Genomic DNA, 18,757 nt, shown 5'->3' with positions numbered 1-18,757 from the left:
GTTTAGAAGCAGATACATTCTGTCTAATGTATATGTAATTCATTTAACTCCTCAATGCTACCATCAGAACATGTTAATTATGTTTAATCCTCTTATCCTCGTTATTTGATTGCATTAGATGATGTGCTTGTTACAAGTAGACATCAGTTTATATTTGTGACTAGGAATAGTTGTAGCTTTTCATAAATTAATGTCTTGAGGTTCCAGTGATTTATGTTACTTAGGAGTGCTGTGGTTAAGGAATAAAGCAGCCATGGAGAAAATCTGTTTCCAGATTCTTTTGGAGGACTGACTTGCATGCGATTGAAGGAGTTGCATTAGAAACAAAAGAGTGGCTTATGTAGACTGTTCCTGTTTGCCCTTGCAAATGAAGTTGGTGGATGCAATGATTGATTTTATATATTAAGCAGATTATTTCAGTTCTCAAGTAGTTTAGTTTTGATCAGTCTCTTGATTATTTTTTTTTCTTTACGTTTTGAAAAATAACAACGGAATTTTTAATCCAAAAGCTACATTTTAAACTAGGTAGTCTGTTACCTGCAAAAAACAGAATATTCTGTATTTGTAAGCCGTAACTGCGTGATACACTCCTTTGGCTGTGCACGCTGTTATCCTCTCTTCCCATTCTTTCGTGTTTCAGGCTCAGTGGGCAGGTCACTGGGCTGTGTATAATGTCAGCCTTGGGTAGTGAGTTTAACTCAGCCCTGGTGTTCCCACCATAGCAAGGATGCTGACCTGCTTTGTGAAATGCTTTGAGACCTCTTCATAAAATGTGGTAGAGAACAATGGTTTTGTTGGGGGTTTTTTTTGTTTAGTAATAGTAGTGATATGATAAACATGTGGGATTATTTTTATATTAAAAAGTAAGTTTAATTGCACTGCTAGCTTTATTTTAAAAACTCAAAAATAAAGAGTGTATGTTGTTGTAGTGATAAATGTGGTCAGCAGTTAAAATGTCCCAAGTCAGTTAGGGATTTTAGCTGGGTGTCTCCCAGTAAAAGTAGAACGATGAATTCACAGGTTGCAGTTTGATAAAGCAGCAGTGGAAAAAATCACTGAGTAAACCTACCACACTGCCTGTGTCCTGATTTGTCTCCTGGTTGTTCTGATGAATTTTCTGTCTGCATGTGCCTTACATTTAAGCAGAAGAGTGAAATATTTTTTCCTCACTTGAGTCATTTTCGCTGAATTTTCGTTGAATAGATGTTTGTGGGGAAGGTGAAGGGGATGAACTCAAAGGAAAGAATTAACTTACAGCTAGTGTTAAAAAGCATTTTTAGCTGTGCTGTTTTGGTAGCTTGAGCTAGTTTACTTAAATGTTACACTTTTCTTCTGGAAGAAATTAATTTGTTCAAATGATGATCAAAGGATAAGAAACAATTTAAGAGAAGATGGTTAAGTTTAAAATACTGTAGAAATACAAGAACTCTTTTGGGATATATGTGACTGATTTTAGGAAGATACATCATGAAGAAACTAATTTCAGAGCTATCTTAAATTCAAAGATCAAAGTTGTTTAAGGTTTAGGTGAAGAGTTGTCCATTCCCGTGCTGTCAAGAATTCCGTAAGGTAATACCCAACTATATAACCTTTTCATAAGATATGAGATGGGATGAGAGCTATGAGGGGAATAAGCAGTGGGACTTCATTACTAGAAAATTGTGCTTGCTTTTTTTTTCCTCTCTTTTCATTAATACTATCTCATGGAGAAATGGCCTGTAAGTGTGTGTGTACGCAGATACATCACGCACACCGGACAGTCTGTCTTGTTGTGTCTGACTACAGTGGTTGTGGTCACCCAGGAAAACAGGGGTTATAGACAAGGCAGGAGGCTGATGGCGTTCATTCTTTGAGGCATGTTATGCTGGAATTTGGTTCTACTTTCATTCTATCAGATTCCTGATCTGGTGGCTTTCAGGCTGGCTGAGATGGAGAGCTGTATGCTCCAAACTCTGTCAGGCTGCTGGGAAGATGTCTGTTTTGAATTACACCTCAAATGTATCTTGACTCACAACTGCTAAAGGTCGGAAAACTGCTTTTAGAGAACTGTAACAAACATACTTCAGAAATCGGAATATTGAAGTACAGAACAATCAACTTAAAATTCTGTGTATTTTTTCTTGTGGTGGTTTGTAACAACTTTTAGGGAGATCAAAATTTAAATATGTTATAATTCTTAAAACTTGTTTTTATATTGTGTATGTTGAAATACATTTTCCACCCACATATGGAAGTACTGCTCAGTTTTGCCATTGAAATGGCTGTTTTGTATTCCCTTTACATTGAAGAGCCTACTTTGTGCTCCAGGAATGATGAGACTTATATTATGAAATTGGTGTGTATTTAACATTAATTAAAGATGGCATTTGGCACTCCAACAACAATCTTTAAAAATGGCTAAAATCTATATACAGTGGCACCCAAGATGCCTCTGGGATTCTCTAAGAGTCACCATCTCTCTTCTGTAGTCATGGATCTTGTGAATGACAAGGTGGGGGTCTTTGGAATGACTGAAGATTAGCATCCCCTGCTGTTTTGTAATTATCAGAATCTGGACAATCATTTATTTGAATGAAATAATGCATACAGTTTGTGCTTCCAAAGAAAAGCATACATAATGTGATTGTAAGAAGAGGTTTTCAGTCTCTCAGTGGGATGTCATAGGGTATGTTTATAAACTTCAACCTAGCAGTTGCTCTGCAGTGGAATTCCACTGGTATTGAGATAATAATTTGCACAGTCAAATTGCTTTCTTTACAAAAACCCAGGGAATTGTGAGACCCTAATCCTTTATTAATGTCAACCCATAGGCAGCAAGAAAGCGTAAGATTGCCATTCGAAAAGCCCAGGGGAAAAATCTTGAGGCCATCCGAGAGCTGAATGAGTATCTGGAACAGTGAGTGTCTTACAAGAATACGGATTGTGTTTTGCTATTCTGATAAATCTTTTTAATTAAAATGGAATTTGCATTTGATTTACACTCTTGCTTCCATGCTGGTCATTTACAGAATCCCTTGCATATTCTTTTTCGCTTTCCTTTTTTTCCCCCTTCTTGTCTGCTCTATACAGATTTGTTGGAGACCAAGAAGCTTGGCATGAACTTGCAGAACTTTACATCAATGAACATGAGTAAGTTGTTTCCTAAGTCTGCATAAAAACTGTTAAATTGAAACCTACTCTGTGTAAGTCAAAGACCTCAGCAATTTATTTTCAAGAACTTGTGTTAGAAAGTATTCTGTCTCATTCATTTCCAATGTAACAAGCATCAACAGGAATAATTACCAGCCTTATTTGACTAACAAATGCTTTAAAAAGGCATTTGATTTTAAAACAGAAACGGTTTACTTAATTACCTGTGTTTCAGTAATTTTTTTAAAACCAATATTTTAAAACAAGTGGTTTGAATGTAGCAGGGAACACCACTGATTTCCCATAATTTTTCATTCAAGTGATGTTTTTTACTAGTTCTGGACTTTAAGTTCTTTACTTCTAAAATCAATTGATCATGGCAGCTGATAGTCTGATTTTCTTTTAGCCTACCTCTGCAAGAACTTTTAGTAACCTTTAAAAAAAGCCCAAACCAAAACACAGATCCAGAACTAGAGGCATCTGGTCGCCTGGGTACAAAACCCAATGCAATCAAGAATGCTGAATGTTGTAGTAACTTGCTTATTGGATATTTAATGTTTTGTTAGCTTTTTTTTTATTGCTGTAGTGACAGGAGGAAATCCCAGTGTGAGAGGATTAGCTCAAAGCCTTAGTGCAAGTTTTCTAATATCACCGCATTAATTCTAACCTCCACCCAAAGGCGTATCTTTTTCCCCCCTTTATTTAGTTCTTCAGCCCAGCCTGAATTATATCACATTGTTTCCTTCCTTCCTTTCCAGAGAGTAGTAAAAGGATCTAATTCTCAAGGAAGAAATAGCTGTTCTCAGTGTGATGGAAAAATTGTTCCCCTATCACCTCTTATTCCACCCCATTCTCAAAGAAAATAATTATTAAACTCTTTCAAATGCTGACTTAAGGAATAATCTAGAATTTTGATATCCAGATTTCCATTTGTTTTGGGAAATTCACTAGCCGCTTTTCCAAGAAAATAGCTATTAAAAAAAAAAAAGTTAGATATTTAAGCCTGTCAAATCTGTAGGTGCAAAAGTGAATGATAGAGTGGTGCAAACATACATATTTTGTTACTGGGTTTGGGTTGGGGCTTTTTTTCTACAATCTTTTTTACAAAATTGTGTAATAAATCCTGAGAAAGAAATTACTTTTTCTTGTATTTGTCTTGGTCTGTAATTCCAATAAAAAAAAATATTTAGAACTTTCTCCAGTTCATTGAAAGATTTGACAATTCTCACTGTACTTTTATGAGCTTTATTATTATTTTGATGATTAAGTGGGTTAAAAATTCGGGATCTTGCCTAAAAAGCAAATAAAAGTCAATTTTTAAAAAAGGACACAGTTCATCACGTTACTTGTTTTAACATCAGTATCACAAATTTAGTCTCGCTTGTGAAATCACCATTGTTCATATACACACTGAGATATACGAGGTTTATGTAGTCCTCAATTCTAAATTCGGTTATGAGGACTGTGGTTTCCATTTTTGGAGAACGAGGTGGCTGTCCTTTTATGTCAAAATGAATATTTAAAATACAAGTGCGACTGTCATAATATGCACAGGAGAAAACCACAATATATTTATTTTAAGAAATAAGATTTTACAGAATATATGGTGTTACACTGTCTCATAATTGCTAGATTGCTTTTACTCTGACACGAAATATCTATCCACACTGTCGTTATAAACATTGCATCTCTGAATTTTGGAACTGTCATGTGAACTCTGTATAACAGTGCTATCGCATACCTGTAGAACATGCGCATTCTTCAGGAACCTTATTTGTTGAAAGATTATGAAGCTAACATTTTTATAATTAAATAAACCTAAATTTTGAGCTTGACTTCTTAATTCTACCTGAAAGCTTTAGGCTTTTCTATTCAAATGATAAGTTGTTGCCCATTTGGACTGGTATGATGCTATTATTTTCACGTATAGGTTTGAATTTATTTTTAGAACCGTTCTTAGTATAGTTTTTTTTATCTCTCTTCTGTGGTTAACTGTGAGCAGGTAAAGTTAACTGACAGTGTAAGTGCTCAGGTCTGTAGCTTGGTTTGTAGATCTTTGGGTAGCTGAATTTTCTTGCAGGAAAAAAATTAACTATTTTGTAGTCTGAGTTTGCTATCTTATAGTACTTAATGCCTGTTTCTGCTCATCATTTGTTGATTAGAGATGGCACTTATTAATGATACGAGTATATTAAATGCTTTCCATGAGCTGTTCATATATACCTATATATATTTTTCACTACCTATGATGTAAAAATAGTAAATTGAGGTTTCAAACATAGTTTCCTAATTGTGAATCACATGAAGTTGGGGGGGGGGGGGGGGGGAAGTAACACTTCTTTTATTGTGCTGTAAAGAAACTGAAGCAAAGAACTGTATACTCTGTTTCATTTTGTCACTGTGTTTTATATTCCTCAGCTATGCAAAGGCAGCTTTCTGCTTAGAGGAGCTTATGATGACTAATCCACACAACCACTTATATTGTCAGCAGTATGCTGAAGTAGGTATCTTCAGAAAAATCAATTAAGTTTGAATACATTTCCTTTTTCTGTGTTACTGAAGTGGTGAAAATGGAATAAAAATGGTTTATTTAATTTTTCCCTAGGAGATTTAAGCGAGTACACAGAGGATGTTAACATCTCATAGAACTTAATATGTAAAGAAAACTTTCTTACTCAGTGTGACTAAGCTACGTATAAGAGTAAGGACAGGAATAATTGAAGATAAAAATTTGTTTTAAATGAGCTATTCCTGTTGAAGTGTGTATGCACTTTTCAAATTCAGTGCATGAGAATTTAAACTTTTTCACAACAATGCTGCCTGGGAGGTTGGAGCCAGATCTTGGAATCCACACAGATTTTGGCTGAAATCTACGGGGAGAGCAAGCCCTTAGAAGTTTATAGCGGAAGGTTTTCAGCCATTTGCACTCTGGTTTTTCAGATTTATATTATTTTTTTTCCTAAGTTATACTGTTAACTGCTTAGAATGGATTTAACTTGTTTTGTTAATGTGGATAAAATTGGGTTAACATTAAAACTTGAAAGTCTAAATAGCTTTCTGATAGAAAAACTATGAAGCATGTCTTCTACTATTTTATCCTTTTTGTTGATCTAATAATAGGCAAAATGAATAGAAAAACAATGGACTAGTCTTTTTTAACTTTGTGCACTTTTTTGCAGTTGAATAGGTAATGAAAGATGTTTTATTTTGTGTACTGGTATAACACATGCTGAAGGAATATGGAGTTAGTATGGATTTGTAGTAGTCAGAATTTAGCTTTAGACTTAAGGTTTGCGTTACTTTTCATAAAAGACTATCCCAAGGTTGTAAGTGTGTATACGTGCAAAATAATAAGTTTGTATCCTTGTAGCAATAAATTTAATTAAATTAATGCTGGCTTTTTTTGTCTTGGAGTTACGTGTTTTAGAATTTGTATATTGAAAAGAGCTCAGATTGCTCCCAAGCCAGTTGGTAGGACTCACCTGATTTGAAGTATGTGAAACAAACCTGAAGTGAACAAACCTTTGCTTTAAGAGTGAATGCCTGAGGTATGGATGATGTGCAAGTTTCAGGAGCTTATAATTTTTCCAGGTTAAATACACTCAAGGGGGACTTGAAAACCTTGAGCTATCAAGAAAATATTTTGCACAAGCACTGAAGCTTAACAACAGAAATATGAGAGCTTTGTTTGGACTTTACATGGTAAGCACTATTATGTATTTTCTGTGTTACAATTTTGAATACATTTTTATGCATGTATATTGTATTTTACCATTTGCTGATTGGTTGGGGTTTTTTCCTGTTGTTTTAACCTAATAGCTCAGATTATTGACACTTTTTAAATACTGAGTATGGACGATGTTATGCCAGTAAGTACTTTTTAATCTTAAGCTTTAAGTCTTGCCCATGTTTTCCAAAGAATTATAATTACTGACACATGAAGGTAGCTTCTTGAAAAAGGATTTAAAGTCGTACTCCTCTTTACAGGATGGTGAACTGATGAAGAGTACCAGCACAGTATGATGGCTGCTTTTTTCTTTTTTCTCTCTCTCTCTTTTTTTTTTTTTTTTTTTTTTTTAATGAGCCTGGGGTTTGTTTTTTCTCACTCCAGTTTCTAAATACAACTTTCTACTTCCAATTTCAAAATGAGTCTTTAGCTTGCATGGCGTCGTTGGCTTGAGTGTGGCCACGACCACATTAACTACAGCACAGCAGTTCTTCAGTTTCTTCAAAGATACGGAGGCCTCTATTGAGGAACTTCCTTTAGATCTTAGATGTTCTAAAAAAGTCATTTTAGGGACAAAACCAGAAAAGTTCCTTTTTCTTTTTCTTTTTCTTTTTTTTTCTTTTTTTAATTTTTAATTCTATGCCACCCTTTTATCTTCTGGGAAGGGGGGCAGTTTACAGAGATACATCAGGCAGGTAACTTTGAGGCTTCCTAGTAAATACCAGGCAATAGAGGAACTTCCTTTCAAGGACTTGTGAGGCATCACCTTTAAGACTCAAAGAGACTTGAACCTAATCTTCTCAGCCCATCTGCAGAGACTCTTGGTTTGGTGATAGTATGCTCAAGAAGGAGAGACTGACTCCTTGCTGTTCCTTAGGTCATTTAGCTTTTTAGGAGTAAGTTTTGTAGCAGATCTGTTTATTGGCCTAAACTGATATTTAAGGTGTGTTTACATAGAGACTTCTGCATTGATTCTAGAACAGGCCTGGGTGTTTGTTATGGCCAATCTTGGCTTGTCCTCTGTCAGATCTTAGACCCTGCCTGTTACTTTCAGCTTGCAAAGCAGGTTTAGAGCCTGTTACCTATGGTGACCGATCTGGCTGGCAACCTTGAGCTAATATATGACCCAAGCATTTGAGAAACTTTTTGTTTTGGCAGACCCTGAAAGTCATACATGCAAACCCCAATTTCCATAATGCAAGTTTATTACTGCTAAAAGTGCATGTGTGCTCTGTTTCAGTTCTTTAGTTTTGCTCAGCTGGCTGCTGTCAACATTTCACTAGGTATTTTTTGCAAGCACAACTTGCCATCACTGCTTCTGTGTATATCCTTTGGGTCCTGGTTTCTTTGTAATGCTGTTTCCAAGTTTTAGGATCTGATTTTGTTGTAGCTGCTGCTTTTGTACTTGACAGATGTGCCCGCTGTTTGTAGTCCCCCAAAGAATATTTGTAACTCTAATAAATTCACCACAAAGGTGTTCAGCTATATCTGCTGAGGAAACTGGTCAGTACTTCATCGAATTCAGGAAACAGGGAGAATTATGCCTCGTTTTAGGATCCTGACCTTGTACTAGATCACGTATTCAGTTCATGTGGGCATGGCTTCACAGAATGTGTTTGGAGTGTGTGGAGGCTGCTGCTTTTGACAGTCCCACTCCTCTCCCATTTCTGGAGGTAGTTTTGGGGAAACAGTTGTTCTTCAAGTCTGAAACATAGTATTCATGTAGGCATTTGCTTCCCATAGTCCTTTCTAAAACATCTGGAGGTTTTTCTTTGGTGAAAGTTCTGTGGCTCTTTGCATTCAAGGGCTTTTGCACTCAAAGATATTCAGGGAAGGAGTAGCAATGATTCCTTGCAAAGTAGATTTATTTATATAGGTGGAAAAGTGTCTGAGATGAGTTCAGTTCTTAAGTAATCTTCCTTTATTTTTTCAGGTGAAGATGGGCATAGTTTATATAGAGAGTCTTACCTGCTTTTAAAATACGTTTTCTGATGCCACAGGGAAAAAATGTCATGTTTTTAATGGCAGTTTGGACCCACAAATGGAGTATTTTATATTGTCTCCGGTAACAGATTGAATGGGGAAAACTAATTCATAACTCTCACTTTACAGAAAGCAAATTGGATTAGCTGATCATGTCCAGGTTTGGTTCATAACTCACTACACAACTGAAGTCTAGTTTAGCTTTAATTGAAACAAATGCTTGTTTAAAAAGTTCAGATATTTCTTATTTGGGTACTGTTTACCAGTAACTCGTTTTATTTTGTCTCTTTTTCTGCTATCATTGTGTGTGGGGCCCTGGATCAGAGGTGCTGAATGCTTTCAGTTTAATTCATGCACATATATTTTGTAGTTACACTGTTTTTATTTTTGTATTCCTAGTCCGCCAGCCATATTGCTTCTAATCCAAAAGCAAGTGCAAAAATGAAAAAAGATAATATGAAATATGCCAGCTGGGCAGCTAACCAAATAAATAGAGCATACCAGGTTAGTACATCATTGTTTCCTGATACTCTCAACATGCTCTGTAGTTCTTTTCTGCACTTATATCAACTGCTGTTCCAAGAAGTTAGATACGATGTATAAATCAGCATAATTAGCTTGGATTTTTTTGTATTCTGCTTCTGTTTGATTTCCTGGAAGCCTTGATTAATACAAAGTTGATATTTTACAGTTCTTGATTAGTGTTTACTTACTAGCTTTAAACAGATATTTTTTTCTACTAACATTAACTGAATGTACGTTAGAGTAGTGTTGACCTCCAAGGCAGTTCTACAGCTAAGTATTTTAATAAAGATTTCTTAGAGTGACATGGTCAGCTACTTTACTAGAAAACAAATGAAAACCATAAAATTTTATTTTTCTTCAGTTTATTCTGAGCTTTCGAAATCATATTCAGTGGTGTTTCTAATAGTTACCTTAGTAATTGTGACTGAAATTGGTTTTGCATAGTTACATAGAAAAATTTCCATTGAATTGTGAAAGTATACGCTTTTTAGGCAACGATCAGAGCTTATTGAAGTCATTAGAAGTCTTTTCAGCTATTTGAAAAGTTATGCATAAACATCTATATTTGCTTTTGGTGTTATAAGCCTCTGTATTTTTTCTCTATGAATTAAACCGAGTTTTAGTTCATAGGTTTTGCTGTCTGTGAATCCCAAACATAGTATGTATATTTGACTCCCTTACAGCTATTCTTAAGGATAGGCCAAAGTTTATGTACAAGTAATCCTGAACATCATGATCATGCTGTCCAGTTTTCCTCAGAGCATTTTCTGAGCAAAAAATTTGCTGATGCAGAGACTTTATATACATGTAACGCTCCTTTCTTCTTGTAGTATTTTGGTATCAGAACCCAATATCTAGTTTTTCTCTTGCTGATACTCTTACACAGTTAATACAACCAAGTGGCCTTTTGACCACCTCTGTTATGGAACTACATGTATTTTTTTTTAAGACAATGCAGTTTTCTTAATACACTGTATGTCAGTTCATTGTCAAGAGTGCAGCTTCTTGTGGCTAACACGTTTTTGATGTATTACAGCTTAGAAGTATTTTTCATTTCCCCTGATTGACCCTGTAGCTTCTGTGTGTATTTTACAGTGAAGAATATTGTATCCCTGAGGACATAATTAAGCTTTTTATACTTGTGTACCTAAAAGTTTATTTCTTTGTTTTGCTCTTTAAATGCTTTTCATAAATAAATCATTTACCTGCTCTTGACAGTAAGGTGTGTATGAATTACGAAATTTGTCCCATAAATAAGTCAGATTTCTTTTGGCTTCATCATGTCTGACATTCCTGTAAGTGCAATACTGATGGAAAACTCGAGTATTGCAGGATTTAAAAAAAAACAAAACACCCCCCCCCCCCCAAAAAAAAAAAAGTCCCTTGAAGAACAGAATACACAGTGGATTCACCATTGATAGAACAAAACAGGTTTTAAAAGGTGTGTGAATTTTGAGTGAAAGCTGTATTACATGCTTTACATCTTAATAAAATTAACTGCTTAGATTAGATTGTTTCTGAACATGTTTTAAGTGAACATTAAGACTTGAGATTTCCAACCTGGAAGCACTTCTGGGGTACAGCCCTTTTCAGGGTGCATCAGGATGGAAATGTAAAACCAGAGTTGGCTGTGGAATGGTGGCATACCAAGACTAAGACCTAGAAATAGGCATCTCCTGGTTCTAAATATAATGAAAGTTTAATTATGACAGTTTGTAGTAACTTGACTCACAGCAGGTAAGCATGCCTGGGCTTTTTCTTTTCTTTTTTTTTTTTTTTTATCTGTCTCCCCATGTGGCTGTCTATTAACATCACAATATCTCTAACAAAATATGACTTGTACTAGGAGGTGATAGTCATGGAGTTTCTGGGTGTGTGGAGGTGGTTTGAGGTTTTTTTTACTGGCGAGTTCAATTCCACTGTTTCTGTGAAGCTCTTTTGTATCTTATGTTAAGTGTTTTTGGTTGATGCTTACCAAAACAGATCGCATTAACACAACTAACACTTATTTAAAACACGTCATAACTTCTTTGTGACTTCATAATTTTGTGATAAGTTGCATACTTCAGCTGCTGGTTTTGGCTGTTTGGGCCATAAAGTCACAAACACCATATCTGACTGGAGTCATAGGGGGAATTTAGCTATACAGAAAATGTAAGTTCTCAAGCTAGGATTTGGTGAGCAAATGGTGTGAACACCCCCTTCCTCTTCACAGAAGTACCAGAAGAAGCTCTAGTGACTACAGCTGGACAGGACTGCCCCAGCCCAACCCTACTGAGCTTGTTACACGACTGCAGAAATTTTTGGCTGCTCCAGTGTGTATGTCAGAGACTTACAACATCCAACTGCTACAGCAAATGGTGTTTGGTGATGTAGTAGGTGGCAGTTTCCCCTATGAGTCAGTATCGGTTTGTTGCTCCCTTAGTGTGTTGAGTGGTTGGAAATTGGCGTCTTTTGGACCTAAAGATGAAACTTTGGTGGCTTGTGCCAGTGGAAGCCCTTACAGCATTCCTCCATTAGTGGAGGGTTTTCTAGCCAGGTTTTAAGCTAGATACTTACATTATCTCTATAAATCCTCCCTACTTTCCTTGCGTTATCCAAAACACCTTGTAAAGTGTAATAAGAGCCTTAAGAGCTTGTTGACTTTGGCATTAACTTCTTTTTATTAGTTGGACCTTCTTACACTGTTAAATGCAATTTTTCTGGTAGTCATGTTCTAGAGAATAGGATGCACTTAGAATTCTGATTTGGGTGCCTACAAAAATTATATGAAGTTGTGAGTTTAAAATCTGAAGTTACTAATTCAAAAAGTTACGTTAAAGCAGTTGTCTTGCAGTGAGATCTTTCCCCATTTCCAGTCTGGATTTGAACTTGAATTACCAGCAGTTTGCTCAGTAATTTTGGAAAACTACCTTTAGTTTTTGAAATTCAGCACTGGCTGTAGTTGCTTGGTTTTAATTTTATATGCAATTTACTTGCAATATTTTTAATGGTCCCCTTCTTTCAATTTATTCTCTCATTCAGGCACTTTGCTTTGGCAATTGGTTTTTGCTTTTCCTGTGCATTCCTGTATGAAATCAGAGGAACTTTTAGTTTATTGTCGTTTAAAGAAAACAATCTTTGGGTGTAAAAAGAAAACCTTAACTTTCACCAGAGTTGGTTGGACTGTGAAGCAGTTTCTTTACAGGAAAACATAGTGATAAAGAATAACTGAATTAAATAATTTTCTGAAAAGCACAAGATATTTGATGCTGTATATGTAACCCTCTGGGCTGATTATTAATTCTCATCTGTGCCTAATCTAGGAGAAATGTAAACTTTTGCAGGATGACAGAAAGGTTTTGTAGCTAGGGCTGCTGTATGGAGCTGAAATTCCTGGCTGCCAACACATGCTCTGGAAAAAAAAAGCCCTTATTCTCTAGGCCACTTAAATATAATTGACCAGGTTAAAAAAAAAAATCAAATCTAATTTTAATCTTTTATTTCAGGTGTTAGAGAATTACTCATTATTCAAAGAATTATTTTCAGTTTATTATTATAAGCTTAGTTTTACCTTATCACTGGGAAACTGGATTGTTCCTTCTGTGCAGACTCTGTGAAGAAAGTTTATCTATTCTGACTGAGGACATGAGTCACAGTTACTTTAACATCGAAACAAAGCATGGCTGCCTAGTGCTCTTCAATTAGGTAATTGGTTTAGCATGTCCTCGGTAGAAGTGTTTCAGCAGAGGCAGGGAAGTTTGATTAATGCTCACAAAAATCTTTAATGTGATCCTACTTGTAGTAATTTTCCAGATACATGCTTCTTGGGTACATTGCTAAATTCTTCTGTGTTAGCAATCCACATGTTATTTATGGTTGGAGGGAGGTGATTTTGTTACAAACCATTTGGGAAACAGAAAATTAAATCATGATTTTAAGAAATAGATTCCGGCTCAATCAGTCAAATTGCTGTGTAATGGCAGAATAGACAAAATAATTGTTCGTCAGGGCAAATTTGAAGTGATTACATTTCCAAGTATACTTCTGTTTGTTATGACGCAGAGTTTGGTTTTATTTGTTCAGCTTAAAGTACATGTCAGTATCATGAAGTCAACCACTCTTGAAATTAGCAAGTAACATTTTTTAAACTAATGTCTTATGTTGGTTTTGCTTTCAGGGTCCCTGAAGAGAAGTAAAATAAGTAAAATTCTTATTCTGAAGCTTTCCTTTCTGTACTTTCTGTGTCTTGCCAAGCATGCTTTTTGACCGCAGTATATTCAGGCTTCTGTGCTTTTTATTGAAATCTGAGTGCTTTGAATTTGAAACAGTTTTTCAGTCGAGGATTTAAAGTTCTATTTTTTCATTTGCTTGTTTTTATGAAAGGATTTGGACCCCCCAGGTATCTGCTTGGGACTGTTCTTGTTTAGTGTCAGCAAAAAGAGGATACTGTATTAAGTCAGATTGATGCAGAAGTTACTTCTCTTACCTGGGAGAGTGTTAAGAAGTCTCTGATTTTCCTCTGAAGTTGACTGTTGCAGGTCACTATGGAACCTGCACAACGTAAAGAAGGAGTTCATACATACTACTAGAGTCAAAACATGGCACATCAGTTCATCATTTGGAAATATGAAATAGGAAAATATGGTGTTTTCAGTATGTCTCTTAACTATAAAGTGTTGTCGTTATAACAACATTTCATTCTCCTAACTATTTAATTTGAAATAGCTTTTCATTTACTGTTCCAAACCTGTTTTTTTAAGAACTCTGTACTGACTGGGAATCCCAGCGTTAGATTGTAGCTTGGGGGTCAAAAGCAGGTTAACAGGTCCTGCAGCTTGTTGCTGGTGTGATATTACCTGGGTTTGATGACTTAATCTTTCTTAACAGGTCATGAAGAGTTTGCTAAATTAAGTTAATTACAAGAGAGAAGGGACACATTATAAATCAAGGACTAACTATGCAAGACACCAGTGGTATTTGAAATAAAAAACATTAAATTGAAAATTTATTGAGTGTTTAGATGTTAACATTTAGGTAGAGGATATGCTATTTTACTAGCAGCAACTAGCTATAGTTACTGCTTCTGTAATTTCTTTACCACCCCTCGCAACCCCAAATGCAAAACTTTTTAATGCAGGTGTATTAAAAATGGTTGAGAATTTCATTTAACTGAAGACCAACGTAGTCAATAAATCCACTGTGTTAGATAAGGCTGGTGAGTGATGGGAACCGTCATACTGTTAGAAGAACCCTTCTGAGGTCAATGTGGGGTGATCAGCATCTCCTGCCCTTCTACCCCTTCCTTTCCCAATCTCAGATTCCCCAAGACGTGCAGCTAAGCCATAAGTAGTATTTTTTAAGCTGTATCTATCTTTGTTACCAAGCCATGCTATTTCAGATGCTCTCTGAAATTGCTGTTGTAATAGTAGGTTACAATCAAATAGAGGGTCATTACTCACAGTTACTTTGAACCATAAAATATCATTATATGATGACTGGATTATTTTATAAGTAGATTATGATAAGTGGAACTTTGTCTCACCATAACAAAAATAGAAAATGGAATAGCTTCAATAATAGGTCCAAGTTTTGTTGCTATTTAATTATGAATATAATCTAATTTGGATAACATAAAAAAATCAAGTCAGAAATAAAAATTATGTTAAAGTTTACAGAGCAAACAAAACAGCAGAAAGATCTCTGTTCAGATAAATGTTAAATTTCAAAGTATTTTGTGCTGATTATTCAAATTCAGAGCAAATGAGTGAAATTGAGGAGTTTGTTGTATTTTTCATTACTAGAGGAAGGCTGACACAGCTTGTATGCTACTAAAAATGCTGAGTTTCAGTGAAACAATAAAGAAGCTGTGCTTTTAAGTTTGTAGTAAATAAGAGTTAAGTTTTGGTACTTAAAGTTTAGAACTGTTATTTGCACAGGATCTATATACAGGTTTTCTGATACAAGACAAATAACAATCCTTTTTTATTGTTTAGTTTGCAGGTCGCAGTAAGAAGGAAACTAAATACTCTTTGAAGGCAGTGGAAGACATGTTGGAGACCCTGCAAATCACTCAGTCTTAGGTTGGCACAGAGATCCAATATTACATTTTCCATTTCCGTGATCAACCTGTAATGACCTATGAGTTATGTTACTCTAGTGCTGTTAAAAGGTTAATTTTGTATTGATTAATGTGCTATCTAAAATAATGTTTTATGGAAAGTAAAATGCCTATTTATTGCTGCTAAAAGAAATGTGATGAATACTCACTGAAATGAATAACTTATCCACACAGACAACATAAAGAAATTATGTATGCTGCACGTTAGTCTCTTCAGATTTTTGTATCTACAGTATCTGCTTTTAAGCCATAATTTGTAGAAATAAACTTGTTAAATGATTAAAAAGAAATTACAGTGATTCATTTGGACTTGCAAATAGAAGTTACAAATTTATGTGTGTAGATGAATAATGTATGTTAGGCATTTTTATCTTATTTGCATATTTAATAGTGAAGGCATGAGATGTATACTTGCTGGTAAATGTTTACCGTACAGCAAGGAGTGTTTATCAAATACACTTTATTAGAGAAAGCAGTTGGTGTTAATGGTTTTATTAATGAATTAATATCCAGTACTGTAGAAATGGAGAAGACTGTGTACTTTGCTTCAGAGGTGCTCTTGTACTGGCTTAAGGCCAAAGTCATCTCTGACTTTGTGAGCAAATGCTTCCATGTCCCATGTAGCTCTTCAATCGGTATATGCATATGCACTTCTTTTATTCCTTCTGTGTGTCCTTTGTTGTATATATGTTCTACATCATAAATTTCAAACCCATCTGAATGCAGGTCTGCATGCTCCTCTACTAATTTTGTACCTACGGTATGGGTGGTGTAAGCTATGGTATATAGGTTTCTCCACAGTAGCCAAGTGTTCCTGCACTGTAGAGATGAGAGCTTCTTCAGCTCCTTGTACTTACTAGAGGATAAAAGTGTTTTTACACCATTAGCATGAAGCACCTAGCACCCTGTAAATCTATATTGTATTTACTTTTAGGTGCTTCTTTACTCACATAATTAGTCAAACACCCTAACGCATGCATTTCGCAGTTCTGATCATTCTGAATGTTGTTCAGATGTGTACTGTGGCAGTTCAGTTGCACAGCTATCGTTTCATTTATTACAGCTTCAGTGAGATTGCATAACAGCAGGAACAAAGCCTTGACAAATTCTAATAAAAATATTGCAATGTCATTTTCATGACTGTTACACCATCCAAGCTGATTTGAGTTTACGATTTTATGCTGCCTCCTCTACATAGATGGGTAGGTCAAAGGCTGTGTATTAAAGTGTCCATTTTATGACCCTGGACCTGATGTAATAAAACAAAGCTGAGCTCCTGCTTAAAAACAAAGCAGCAACAAAAACTTCCATTGTGAGTTCAGAGATTTAAAATGTGTATAACTGAACTGGTTGTTGAATGAGACTGGGCTTTTTAGAAACATCTTAAGATCTCATTCCCATTATCCGTGAAGTAGGTTGGAGTGTGATAACGTGACAGGATGCTATGCCATGAGAATTAATTGTATGTGGAATCTTTAATTAATGTGAAAAAAACATACTGTTGAAGTATAAAACTGCAAATACTGCATAGTATTACATTAAATTGCTCAATTCTAACTTGGGGAAGTAGTAATGCAGACCCTTTTATAATAATATTTCACAAACTGGCCTCAGAATAGTATTTGCAGATAGATTGTTTCAGGCGGAAAACCAAGAAAAGACCATCGGTGAACCTATGTATTTCTGTTCAGATGTTCAGATTTATAGTATTTTACTGTATGAGTGTGCCATCTAGAGTTTTAAACCCTCATTAGTCCTCCTTTGTTTTGCCTACATCTCAAATAACTTGGTTGCATTCTATAATTAAAAATGGTGGGAAGCTGTACTGTAGACTAAAATTACTTGGGGATGCTAACATTTTACCTCCAAGGTATTAAAGAACACCAGTGCAGTCGTCTTGTGCAGCAGCCATCTATGCTGCTGGAAAGTGTCTTGTATAATGTTTTATTCAGAGGCAACATTTAACATAAGAATGCCAGACTTGGGCATATAGTATATTAGTTTCTCTGTCAGGAAATTCGTTCTGTTTCTTGTTTTCAGTGATTTGATGGCAAATTTCATCTCAGTTGGCTGCTTAGAACCTTCTAGTTTTCACTACTGCTTGGCACCTTTTTGAAATTAATTCTTAGCACTCTGATTTGTGCTTGTGTTTTGGCATAGTTCCCACAAGTAAGTTTGAGCTTACAAATTGACCTAGCAAATATTTCTGACAAATTTGTATTTACTTCAAAGATAAAATAAATTACTCCTATGAAAGGGCATGGGCAGTCTTTGGTAGAACTATTGCATTGCAGCAATGGAAATTCAGGGGGTTTTCTGTACTCAAATGAAAAAAAAATATATTAAAAAAGATCCTGTGACTGCAGGAGAAGTAACTGTGTGAAATGCCCTGCACTCTCGGCAAGCAAAGGGTACAGAAGAGAAGCTGTGATATAATGTGATCTTTATGAAAGGAATTTTTCAATTCTAGTAAATGATTTTGTAACGTGTCACTGACGCTGTCTTGCGTTAAATAATAGGTTTTCAAAGAATGGGTTACTTAGTTAACAAATGAACTTGATTATGTTCTGTATTGTCCTCTGACAGTGACTAATGCTACACAAAAATACTATTATTAAGCATGCAGTCTCCTCTTTCCAGAATAAAAGGCTATGTTTTCATATTGTTTCAATCAACAGCAAAACCCTTGAGACCTTTGCAATGCCACACTGTGCAGCAGCGGCTTGTGTCTTTATTTTTTGTCTAATAGCCTTGATAATAGGCTTGGTAGGGAGCAGTTAGTGTTACCTGTTGAAGTAAAGGTCGTTGAAGAGCTAGCAAAACCTCTGATTCTGCCCTTGTAATTTCTTAAAAGCCTTTTCTCCAAATGTTATACAATTCATATTCTGTAGCTGCAAAAAGCACGTCTTGTTTAGAATACATCTTTAAATCTCTTCAGTCCGGTGCCCAGAATATGTTGCAGTTGCTATTGGAAACTCTGTTATTAGTCAACGGAGGACTTCCTCTTGGCAGCGCTGTATTTGTGATGGCATCCATGTTTGCTAGTCACTGCGTTTACAGTGGAACTTGTATTTCAGCCAGCTTTAGAAGGGAGGGGAAAAGGAAAGCAAATTAAACTTGACTTACTGGCATGAGTGTGTTAGCTTCTTGTTACTTGCAGCCTCATCTTCCAAGAACACCAACTTTAGCTGTAGTCAGGTTTGCAATAATAATTCTTCTTGTAACTCAAAAGCTTCCACAGATTCAGCTCTAAAACCAACACCGTTAAAATCTAAACCATCCAGATTCCAGTG

General features: G+C 35.6%; 1 protein-coding gene across 3 annotated transcripts in view; it reads left to right on the top strand.

Moving 5' to 3' along the window:
• EMC2 (ER membrane protein complex subunit 2) overlaps window positions 1–15,939 on the top strand; it is a 40,878-nt gene extending 24,939 nt beyond the window's left edge. For 2 of the 3 annotated variants that reach the window (XM_037379227.1, XM_037379228.1), the window contains exons 6-11: window positions 2,811–2,896; window positions 3,070–3,129; window positions 5,548–5,629; window positions 6,721–6,831; window positions 9,239–9,343; window positions 15,340–15,939. In XM_037379227.1, the coding sequence (XP_037235124.1) occupies window positions 2,811–2,896; window positions 3,070–3,129; window positions 5,548–5,629; window positions 6,721–6,831; window positions 9,239–9,343; window positions 15,340–15,426 (531 nt within the window). In that variant the 3' untranslated portion in view covers window positions 15,427–15,939. The remainder of the gene's footprint in view (window positions 1–2,810; window positions 2,897–3,069; window positions 3,130–5,547; window positions 5,630–6,720; window positions 6,832–9,238; window positions 9,344–15,339) is intronic. The other variant, XM_037379229.1, reaches the window with a different exon arrangement.
• Window positions 15,940–18,757: the final 2,818 nt, after the last annotated feature.

Source organism: Falco rusticolus, chromosome 3 (genome assembly GCF_015220075.1).
Source record: "Falco rusticolus isolate bFalRus1 chromosome 3, bFalRus1.pri, whole genome shotgun sequence".
Taxonomy (NCBI): domain Eukaryota; kingdom Metazoa; phylum Chordata; class Aves; order Falconiformes; family Falconidae; genus Falco; species Falco rusticolus.
This window is presented reverse-complemented; position numbering and strand designations above follow the sequence as displayed.